Source organism: Solanum lycopersicum, chromosome 10 (assembly GCF_036512215.1).
Source record: "Solanum lycopersicum chromosome 10, SLM_r2.1".
Lineage (NCBI taxonomy): Eukaryota > Viridiplantae > Streptophyta > Magnoliopsida > Solanales > Solanaceae > Solanum > Solanum lycopersicum.
This window is the reverse complement of record NC_090809.1, coordinates 4,864,087-4,876,950: the sequence shown is the minus strand read 5'-3', so window position 1 is coordinate 4,876,950 and position 12,864 is coordinate 4,864,087. Positions and strand designations below refer to the sequence as shown.

The window sequence follows — 12,864 nt, the reverse complement described above, 5'->3', positions numbered from 1 at the left end:
GTTTTATATTGGATAAAACTGATGTTTGAAACACATAAGTTAATGCCTTTTTTATGGGACTAATAACTGTAGCGTATTAAAAGTAGGATTTAATTTAAATTTCAATTTTTAATCCCCCAAATCACGCAACAAACCGATAAAATGGCATACTATATTATGTATCAGACGGTTTTATTATGTATCCGAAACTTATTAAAAATAAGGGATTTTTTATAAGTTGAAAAAGAATAAGGATAGGAGGTAATTTATGTTTTACACTATGTAGTTTACGTAATTTTTACTTTTTTTTATTTAAAAGTAACTGTTGTAACAAAAAATCTTAAGCAGAAAGCATAAGAACTTTTAGGATTATATCTTTATACCGTTGAAGTCCCGTACCCATCTTACTATGTCTTTGGCATTACAGTTGTTTTCCACATTCTAATTGAATTTAGTGATAAATTTTGTGTAGCACTTATTTTTGTTTCTTATTTAATTTATATTTTATAATTTTTGTTAAATGATTGGTAATTGAAGAATTGCCTTGTCAATATGTGGGATTGGTATTGGTGTCATCAAGATGTGAATTTTTGGTTTATGAGAAAAAATATTTCCTAATTAATAAGCATGTCACTATAATTGTTTTTTTCCTATTTATTTTATTGACTTTTACAAATTGGCAATCTAATCAATAAATGAAGATTTAGATAATCTACTATATTTCTATTCTAAAGATGAAAATTAAGGCAATATTCACAAGTTATGCGTAATTGCACTTATCTCCATCTAGCTTTAAAATTATGTTGGAGTACACCCTAATGAAAATATTATTGCAATCACCTCTCTTTAGAATATGATTGATGGAAAAAGAAGAGTCAAATCTCTTAATATATAAAATTTCTTCTCAAACTAAAAAAAAAAATAACATTGCAAAAAAAATTCAAAGTGATTGACAATTATTTATATGGAATACCAAAGCTTTATGTTTATTTTTGTTATTCAATTATATATAATGATTGCCTTAGTTTAGTATGATTTTCCGCTTATTTTAATATGAATAGTTTTCATAGACAAATTTATTTTTCTTAGAAATTGATAGAATATGTAACATTATGTATGATGATTTATATTATTAAGGATAATGTATATATTTTTTCAAAAATTCAACATTTTCGATATTTTATTTTAATGAAAAAAAAAGAGAGAAGGTAACTTTATGTTATCAAACTATAAGGGGGATTTTTGTAAATAATAATTCTTGAACTACCTAGAGTAAATTCTAGAACCTGAAAGTCGAATGACGGAGGAAATCACTATAAATTTGAAGGTTTGGGTAGAACCTATATTCATTCTGAAGGTTTAAGTTTTTTTGTAAACATCAGTCAAGAAATTGTTGTGTTTTCCCGTCTTCATGGAATCAAAAAATTCCAATGTTGATTCAGCAGTTGCAAAAGATAAACGTGGTGAGGGTGGTAAAATCTCAAAAATGCAAAAAGCATTGTTCAAAAAAGCAAGCGACCTATCCATATTGTGTGGAATTCAGGTCGCCATCATAATTCTCTTCATTAACCGTCAACCAATTGTATTTGGAAAGCCTGATGCAGAATCGGTTATTAACCAGTTCATTGAGGCCAACCATCCAACCGCACCTCGATTTTATATGAAGATGAAAAAGAAGGAAGAAGAAAATAAGGAGAAAGGAAAATCCATTGAAGATGATATACAATCACAAGATTTTGAGTCTCCTTATTTGGGAAGTCTTTTAAAGTTGTACGAAGGGCTCACAGAATTTGAAAATCAATTGACTAAAGAGATTGATCTCACACAATTGAATCAAGAGATTGAGAAGCATGAAGATCCAAAATTAATGAATGTGGCTAGTTCTTCGACTTTACCAACTAATTTTAGTCCATAGACTGAAGTTGAATATATCATAAGTAATGAAATTATTAAGTAATAAATGTTCGATTGTTGTATCAACCTATCAATCATCTTGATTAATAGAACTTTATTATTCGAATGATGTTTTTTCATAGATTTATTATATATTTTATTACTTTTAGGGATGGGTGACATGATCACCAGGGGATTCAAATCCGTTTTGGAGAAGAAACCTAAAAACTAAAAGTTTGAAAACTTCTTATTGACTGATATAGCCTAGGCTAATTATCTTGTTCAGGGTATTATTTCTCTAGTGAAAAAAATTATCTTCTTTGTAAATATGCTTGATGTGAATAGTCTTATATTATATCCTAAATTTCTGAAAAGTCTTCATTTAGTAACTCTTATCTATGATACTGATATTAATGTGTTTCCTTCGATATGTTTCTATCTTCTAGAATCCATAGAATATGTCATCTCTTTTTTCTAATGCTTGATTAGCTAGGAGTCAAGTAGCTTATTTCTTTTTCTTAGAATATGCTAAATTTGTGGTTGTCTATTTTCTAAATTATCTGAATTTCTTGTATCAATGTTGCAATATTCTATGGGGGTTTTCAAACCCCTTCTATTACTTGCTTATAATGCGTAGAATCAATCTTATAGTTACCTCTATATATAGGGTTTTTTGTCAACATCTACATGCTTCTAAAATAGCTTTAGCTTTAGCTTTAGCCTCAATATGAGAAGTAGAATTTAGTTTTGCATAAGAAAGTTCCCCCGGAGATATATCATGATCAAAGTTTATATTCTAGGTGTGACCAACACTTAAGATCATAAATATACAAGGCGGACTTCGATAATGACATAGTATAATGAATAATTGAACATTCTATATAATGTAGGTGGAAGTTGAAACATAACTAGGTAAAGATATGCTTAAATTTTAGACATGAACTACAAATCCATGGAAGAATATTGAAAAACCAATGTTTTAATCTAACCATATAGCGACTAAAATGAAATAAGTATGTTGGGACATAGATCTCAACTATCTTCACAGTGAGTATTATCTGACGTAAAAACTAATGAATGATTACATTATGAAGTTACGTTATGAGGACTCATCAACTGTCACAATTCGAGTCTATATCATATCCGAGACATGGTACCTGGAATCACAAATGATCTCCAGCTAACTTTTGACATAACATATCTAAGCATATCATATGAAAAGTGAAGTGAAGTTGTAAACTAAAATCATAACTGAAATAGTTTTCAAGAACACGTCTATTAAAATTGAACGCTAATGTCCAAAAACCTCTAAACAATTAAATAAAATTATTTTTCGGGACAAGACTCCAACTTACCATTAAACAAGTTTGAACTAAGGATACAAATAACTAAACTATGTCTCCGAATGAGGATGACTCCTCAACTGCTAAACTATGAACCTCTACTATCTATTCAGGATTCTGAGAATGATCACTAGTATCTACATCATACGAAAAACATAGCATTTAAGAGGTATGCAATTTGTACGAAGAAGGTAGTGAGTATGAAAAAAATAACTAAATAATTGAATTTATATCTATATCATAAGTTGTGAGAAGGACCACAATGAATCTTTCAACTGTATATATATCAACAGAGGAAAAATTCAATTAAAGACCATAATTAAATATTTCTGAATAAAATGTATATTTAAGACCATTTTTTCTGAAATCATATTTGAAAGGATGCATATAAGAAAATCAACATAATCTGACATCATATACGTCACAAACCAAGCCTACATTCTGACATGACAAACACTCGAGAACCATTCCTGGTCCCTAAGCGAACCCTCATCGTGGCTGACTACAAGTGGAATGCTAACTTAAACATACAAAGTTTAAAACATAATAAAATTCATTGGAACTCAAATAATTAACTCAAAATATGATCGTATATTCAACTAGCCAAAACTAGGCAACTCAAGTTTTTCTTTTGGAACTCTACAATTTATCTATAAAGCCTCTAACTGACAAAGATGGAAGCCGGGAAAAGACCTACGACAGCTAAGAACTGATATAATTGAAAATACAAGTGGAACCCTCTGAAAGCGAGGAGGCTCACCATAGCTAACTCAAACTCCATGTGGTATCAACGAAACTCCCTTTGATGATCCTGAATACCTGTATTTACATCATGAAATGATGTAGGTCAAATGACTCAGTACGTGAAATGTATGAGCATGGATTATATCTATTTACACAAATACCTCGATGATTTCCACTCGTTAATACAGATAGTCCTATAAGCATATCATGCGTTGTATGGAAATAGGATTCCCAATAGTTGGAGAGGGGAATTTTAAAGCATAAAAATAGGTTAAAACTTGATGAAAAGAAAACAAACTTACCTCTTCAAAACTCACTCAGCTCAACTCAAGAATAAGATACTCTACTCAAAGATATGATACTTAAATGAAAGGTACTCAACTCATGATACTCAAGGATAAAGCAACTTAAAAGATATATATTTAAAGCTTTTAAAATAATAGATAACAACTCAATGTATTGAAGAATTCAATAATAACTCACTTTGTATGCAATGATACAATATAAACTCTGTTTGTATATAAAATACAAGTAAACTCTATGTATATAAGAATATAAATATCTCTGTTGAAATTTCTCTAACCGACAACCACCATTTATGAGCTATGTGATGATACAATGTATACCTTATGCTATCAGAGCCTTCCTATAACTTGCCAGGGATATAGAACCTCACTACTAAGTGGATCCACTAGTCTATGCTAAAAAGCACTAAAGAATCATCTAAAAAGCATGAACCTTTTCTACTCTCATTGGCTACATGGTTTATCGGGATCTGTGAGTTGTTTGAGATCTCCCCCATACCGGTGCTCAATGCTACTCAAAAAATGTAAGTAACTCATACGTTTAAAAATATAATTCTTACTATGGTTTGAGATAATTACTCAAAAACTAGACTGAAGGCTCTCTAGGAAATCAGTGTTTCTTCTCTTGCTTAAATATAAAAGTATATACTTTTTAATGAAAAACTATCTCAAAGGCTCTGTCGAAAATTAATATTTCCTTTATTCTTTAAATGTGAAAACATTTATTCTTTGAGAATCCATATTTTCCATATTCTCTTTTGAAGAAAAGAACTTCACTCTTTACTCAACTCAAAACTCAAATCTTAAAACAAGTTAAAAACATTTGCATAAGACTTTTTAAAATATGGTTCATGCCGAATTATGAATGCGAATGACTCAATTAAAGTTTTTCAATACCCATAGATAGAACTCAATACTTGCAACTCAAGAACTTCAATGATACTACTCATTTCAAGTGCTCAACTCAGAGGGTTCATGCAAAATTATGAGCATGAACTACTCAATTTATGGACTCAAATATACTTCTCGTCTCAAGACTGCTCGACTTATAACGTTCATGCGTAGCTATGGGCATGAACTACTCAACTCAAGGACCTTCATGGGTAACATGCAGTAGCCCGATGCTCAACTAAGGTATGAGAAAGAAGAGAATGATGGATTAAAAGATGAAAATATGATTGTTTTGAGCCTTTTATTAGTCAAGAAATTTGTTTTGCGTTGTATTGGAGGTAAAAAAAACCTTTTAATGTTTTCCCGTCGGCTAAATTCGTATCACTGTGTAAATTACAAAAAAGAGTCATATCTTTTTACTCAGAAATTGGATTGACGCAAAATTTGTGGCGTTGGAAAGTAGCTTAAAATACCTTCAACCTAATAGGTTATGACCCACATAACTCTTTATATTATAAGAGATATGCTCATTTGAAGTTGACCCAAGTAGAATCTTACATCAAAACTTCAAGAAAACCTCATGAACACTTATCAAGAACTCATAAAGAAATTAAATTGCTCAATATTTATGGATAGATTGAAAAAAAAACTAATTACTGGCGTGTGGGTGAACAAACTCAACACTATGTAAGCTTACATTCCTCAAAGAACAAGATTCTTCGTGAAATCTTGAATTACTTGAACAAACGCTTGAAACTTTAAACTTTTTCTCCTCTTGAATCTTCTCTCTAAACCCTAAATGATTTTGGGGATGAGTGAAACTAAGACTGGTCAACAGAACGGGACATATCGGTACCGTTCCGGTTCGTCCCGTTTCGATTGCCTACGGGACGGGACAGGATAATCTGAACTGGTACACAGAACGGGATGGAACCGTGATTTCGTACCGGTGTACCGATACCGGTTCATCCCGGTTTATCCCGATTCTGGTCCAGTCTGATTTCGATCCGGTTTACTTAATATATATTAATTTTGTTATATTTTATATAATTTATATTTATATTTTCTATAAATTATATTTTATATTTTATATTTTATATTTTATATTTTATATTGATATTTTTTAATTTTTGTAATTGTTTTATCCTTATTTCAATTTAATTTTTTTAAAATTACAAATTTTATTTATTTAATATTTACAAGACACGAGTTATAAATATAACTTATAAAATAAATATTAATGAATATAAGTAATAACTTATAAAGTATAAACTTCAAAAGATTTAAATTTTGAAAACTTTATTAGACTTTGTTTGCAAACTTAACCACAACAAAAAAAATATCTTTAAAATAAACTTAAGTAAAAAATTATAGTAAAAATTTAAAAACTATTAATTTATACTTAGAAAAAAATTATATTTTAATAATCCCAAAAAATATTGTCCCGTTTATCCAGTCCCGTTCTATCCCAGTCCATTCCGGTATATAGTGGAACGGGATGGAATTGATTATTCATCCCGGTACCAGTCAACATACCGATCAACAAGTTCCGTTTCGGTTCGGTACCAGTTCGTTCCGGTCCAGTGAACCGGTACCGGTCCGTTGACGAGTCTTAAGTGAAACTTATTCTAATCAGCTTAGACTCCTAAAATCATACTAAAAATGCTTAGATTCAATTTTTTAGCATGCTTAACCATACTATAATGAACAATATCATTTGAAGCCAAAAGTCACATAAATAGGTTCATTGCATGAGATTCTCAACATGATGTTTTTCCATATGATTTCCAATGTTTTTCCTATCATGCATTGTGCAAATGATACTATAAAAGGTAGTATACATGCATACATACATAAGCTGGAAAGCATACAACATCACCTACATTAAATCAAGCCTCTTAGAAACTTTAAAGAATCCGAGATTTTCTCTTTTGAAGTGTCTTGACTTGTTCTTTGTATAAAACAATAAATAAATGCAATAATCAATCATAATAAGGCCCAATTATACCCGAATTATACTCAAATCCTAACCTTAGGACAATTCATGATCATCTTCCCCAACTTAGTGTTTTTTCCACCATGAAATCATGCAAAAATCCACCCCCAAGATTAGTAGCTTCGATACTGAGGCTTAAGAATTATTGTACAAGGTTGGGGAGTACCTATCTTATCTTTACCATTGAATTTCGTCGGGAATTGATTTCAAACAACCCTAAATCATCCCTTCCAAATACAAGAATAAAAATATAGAAAAAGGAGGTTGTTGTTTATACATAAAATCTCACTTTCCCCGCTATAGCGACCTAGCCCGCTATATAAACCTCGATGTAGTTAAACTCACATCGATACAATGACTTGCATATTGCTTCTACAACAAATGCTTCCTTCTATAATTACTATGCAAACTTTAAAGACTCGAAAATCCTTAAAATCTCATTTTCACAACATACCTCTTTCTCCTAATGTCCCAATCTATCCTTTTCACATTAAAATTTATTCTAAGAGTTTTACTCACTCAAATTCAATTTCGTGAAGCCCTACGGGTTCCTTAGTGTATTAAATACAAGAAAATAATATCCAATCCTAGATATTACACCCTACCCTTTCCCGAATGGTCCTAGACCGTATCTAACCTAGATTCCAATATGAGGCTGGCCTAACCTAAAATTTAAAGTCACAATTTGAAAAGTTTTTTTGCTCGAACTTTTTCATCATTGGTCTAGCCATAACGATCGGGATGGATCGTTACACCTTTATGTATACCAAGAAAGAAGGGAAAACTATACAATTTTGTATATTAAATTTGTCGTTATTAGATAAATTGGAATTTTTTTGGTTAAATATTGTAACATCTCGCAATTTGACATAGCTAAAAAAAAGTTAAGAACCAAAATAGTCATTTTTGAAAAGAATGAAAATCTGGAAAATTGTTTAAGTTAGGAAAAATGAGTTTTTGCTCACCTTCAAATAGCCATAAATTCTAGCTCAGTATGATTTAGTTGTACTTCCATATATGATTGGGAATCTCTTGGAATAATCTTTCCAACGCCATTGAGTTTGCGCAATTTTGAGTTCATATGAGTGAGTTATATCCTGAAAGTTGGGTTGTTGGAATAAGGAAAGTCCAATCCAGATTTTTAAAGAGGTTGTTGGAGCATGAAAATCAAGATTCTTCTGATGTAATTGACGATAAGGAGATTCATAGTGTTTTCCGATCACGTATGAAGAGAAAGGTTGTATTGTCGATCACAACTGATGGTTCTTTGAAGGTGAAAAGAAGCACAATTGTCGTCACAAACAAATTTCATGGAGAAATCAAAAAGGAGGAAGATAAAGTCATCACAGTCTTCATGAGAAGTGACGTGAAAGATTCAAACTTGACATAATCATCCTATCACATAACAGTGGAACAACGTCCAGACGTTGATGATGTCCAAGAGGCTCCCCCTCAATTGAAGGATGGCATACAATCAACACTAAAAGACCTCAAGGAACTAAATCTGGGAACTCTAGAAGATCCACGTCCAATCTTCGTTAGTGCACTTCTCACACATGAAGAAGAGAGGAAATACTTCAAGTTATTGGTTGTGTTCAAAGATTTTTTTGCTTGGTCGTACGAATAAATGTCAAGCCTTAGTCCCAGGATAGTTATTCATCATTTGGGGATCAAAAAGGGAACACAACCTATAAAGTAGTCACAATGAGTGTTTCATCCAGAATTGGTCACACAAGTTAAAGCAGAGATCAACAAGCTCATCGAAGCTTGATTTATTCGAGAAGTGAAATACCCTTTGTGGATCTCAAACATTGTACCTGTTAAGAAGAAGAATGGTCAAATACGTGTCTGTATTGATTTTCGAGATTTGAACAAGGCATGTCCAAAAGATGAATTCCCTCTGCCAATCATTGAGCTCATGGTTGATGCTACAACTAGGAATGAAGCTATGTCATTTATGAATGGGTATTCTAGATATAATCAAATCAGAATGTCTCCTAAAGATAAAGAATACACTGCATTTCGAACTCCAAAAGGGATTTATTGTTACAAAGTGATGCCATTTGATCTAAAGAATGTTGGGGACACCTATCAATGTGCAATGCAAAACATATTTAATGACATGCTTCATAGAAGGGTGGAATGTTACGTCGATGACTTAGTGGCAAAGACGAAACAAAGGGAACACCATCTTGAAGACCTTCGAATTATTTTTGAAAGGTTAAGGAAGTTCGACTTGAAGATGAATCCGCTCAAATGTGCATTTGGGGTTACCTCAGGAATGTTTCTTGGCTTCATCGTGCGTCACTGAGGAATTGAAGTTAATCTGCAAAGATTGATGTCATTCAAAATGCCTGAGCCAAAGAACTTGAGAGACCCCCGCAGTAAATTTGGAATTTATCCGGAGGTTCATTTCTAATCTTGTTGGACGATGTCAACCCTTCAACCATTTGATGAAGAAAGATGATTCTTTCCACTGGGACCAATCATGTCAAAATTCTTTTGAAAGCATCAAAAGCTACTTGTCGAATTCACCTGTATTAGGGGCACCAACTCCTGGAAAGACATTGATACTATACATTGCATCACAAGAGCGATCACTTGGGGAACTTATTGACCAAGAGAATGAAGCTAAGAAGGAACAAGCACTGTACTATTTGAGTAGGACTTTAATAGGGGATGAGTTGAATTATACACCTGTCGAGAAGATGTGCTTAGCATTGCTTTATGCAATAAAATAATTGAGAAAATATTTTGAAGCCTACACTGTCAAGCTAATTTCTCGAGCTAATCCCGTGAAGTTTGTAATGACTCGACCAGTTCTCTCAGGACGTCTAGAAAGATGGTCTATATTGTTTAATCAATATGAGACCATATACACACCTCAAAAAGTTGTGAAGAGTCAAGCTATTGCCAATTTCCTTGTTTATCACCCTCTTCCAGGAAAATGGGGAACTTTAGTGAGTTTCGTGATGAAGATGCATTTTTTACTAAAGAGTTGAAAGTATGGACAATACTCTTTGAGGAAATTTCACACCGAGATGGAGCAGGGGAAAAAGTTCTATTGATATCTCCAGAACGTCTAATCTTACCATTTTCATTTGTCCAAGGTGAAACATGTTCCAACAATGCTGTAGAATACCAAGATTTGTTTGTGGGCCTTGAAATGGCATCAAATATAAACATTCCTCAATTGGATGTATACGGTGACTCACAATTGATCATAAATCAACTCTCTAGGAGTTACGAGGTGAAAAAAGAAGATGTATTATCATATCACCAATATCCTACATTTTTATTTTCAAGGATTGATCAAGTGTTCTTAAATCACGTACCAAGAGAAGAAAATTGTATAGCAGATGCTTTGGATAACTTTGCTACAACAATGGCACTCGGATAAAATGAGATAACAATTGTGCATGTATGTCATGATGAGTTATTCCTAGTTGTCTTGATCTTCAAGTCAATGAAAGTCATCATATATCTATTTGAGTGGTTGAAGAAGAAGATTGGAGAAAACCTCTGATTGAGTATCTTGAACCTGGAAGACTGCCTGAGGATCCATGAGTAAAGGCAGATATTAAGAGAAGGACACCACAATTCATTTTTCATGATGGAATACCGTTTCATCGTTCTTTTGACGGACTATTTGTCATGACATGCAAGTACACCCTAGAAATAAGGTCATCCTTGTGTCGTCACACAGCAAATGAGACTTCAAGAAGTTTCATCTAAGTCTCTCGTATCATTCATTGCATAATAAACATTCTAAAATAGGTAAAAATTTAAAACTTTCTTCACACACGAAGAACTCTTTCATAAATAATACGCAAGCGGAAGACTTTCATTAAAACATTAAAACTATACAACATCTACTTTAACCATCTAAACTTAAGAGTATACAACACTTAGGACTAATCCCATACAAGACAATAAAATAAAGACTATGACATAAGGGACATGTGGATATTGTCCTCGAATCGATGAGGACTCACCAATACTTTATCTACAAGCCTTATAAACCAATCCATCCTCCATGGCATGTCAAGAGTTCCAATTCCCTACACTTTAGTCAAAAAGGGAAAAGAAGGGGTTAGCATATTAGATGTACTAAGTATGGAAGTCATGCAAAAACTATGAAAAAGGGACATTGAGTAAATAGTATGCTTTTCATGAATTTCAATTAAAACATCATACTATAAGCATAAGAACAACACTTAATAACTTAGAAACACATAAAAAATCATTTAACAAAAATTCAGATTTTTAGCAAACTTTACAGTGAATTCACTTCATCGTACAATAAATACAATAAATTCACTTCACTGTACAGTGAACTCAATTCACTGTTATAGTGAAGTTCCTTCAGTTCAATTTAAACACCATTTATCATGTAATCTTCTCACTAAAAGCTATCCTAAGATTTACTTAAGTCACACAAAGAGAGACCGCTCATACACCCTCTCTAGATGTGCCTAAACGACCCTCAAGATTACTTATAATGAGTCACATACACACTTAAGACACATTAACATAAGAACATGAGATTTTCCTACCAAGGTGGCTCTAAGGTTCACTTGAGTGAGTTGTGAAGCGACCGCTCATACAATCCCTTATACACACACTTAAGAGATCCTATAGACTACCTAACATAGAATCATTCTCATTTAACACATTAACATATAGGTGATATGACATTCTCCTTCCAAAGGCTATCAAAAGACCTACTCAAGTAAATCAAGAAGATAACGTCCATAGTGACCTCTTCAAGATTACCTAAGTAATCCTTGAGACTACCTAAGGCTTATATCATGTCCACATAATCAACCAACTTCCCTAACTAGAGTCATTTTTAAGACTTATCTAGGTAAGATAAGAAGTGACTATTCGTATGCCCCCTCCATACCTTACCTAGACAACCCTTAACTACTTTAGATAAGTACTACTTCATTTAACATACTATCTTAACTTAAGTATATTCATTAATTCATCTAAGACTCATTCACCACATAAGAAACATTCAAGTAATGGTCTTAGACAAGACCTAGGGACTCTCACTAACACCTTCAAATCCTATTGTGGAATGTCTAGATAGAATCTCATACCACCATCTAAACTTCATAGAACTTCTTTAATGCTAGTAAGTATCCCATATGATGAGAATAGGCAATAACCGACATACACCATGGTAGCAACTCATGGAATCCAAAGTTCTAACCTACTCCGATGAGGGTCTTCTACTTGTCAAGGGTAGAACTAGGACACATCCATGTAGGCACATGGTTAAAGACTATGAAGGGAATGCTTTGTAATATAGTCTCATAATTAACTAGAACTACTCCCCTTACCATACTCACTCAGTGCTAGCCTTCATTCTCATAGAGTTATTCACATTAAAGGTTCACATAAGAGGGTTCCATAACAAATTCATAACTCACTCACATTTACTCTACCAAAGAGGACCTCTTGGGCTACCTTCCAATGGAGACAAGAAGCTCATGATGACTTTCCTAAGGTTTGATACGGTGTCGTTCCAGCCAATAAACCTTAACACCATCATTCCTTACTTGAAGGATACCATTACGACTTTCGACTTCAACATACATAACGTTACCACTAGGTTCAAGATTTCACATAAAGGACCCTCTTAACATCATTCAAGGTCACATATCACTCATACATTCAAGACTAAGAGACTTAAGCATCCTAAGTC

General features: G+C 32.8%; 1 protein-coding gene across 1 annotated transcript; it reads left to right on the top strand.

Moving 5' to 3' along the window:
• Nucleotides 1–1,390: 1,390 nt before the first annotated feature.
• Nucleotides 1,391–1,894, top strand: LOC101244040 (uncharacterized). Its single transcript, XM_004248385.1, has one exon. It carries the CDS (start codon nt 1,391–1,393, stop codon nt 1,892–1,894), a length of 504 nt encoding a protein of 167 aa, XP_004248433.1.
• The last annotated feature ends 10,970 nt before the right edge of the window (nt 1,895–12,864 follow it).

Excerpts from the sequence above, each read along its gene's own strand:
- LOC101244040 (XM_004248385.1), top strand. The coding sequence starts at position 1,391 with ATGGAATCAAAAAATTCCAATGTTGATTCAGCAGTTGCAAAAGATAAA.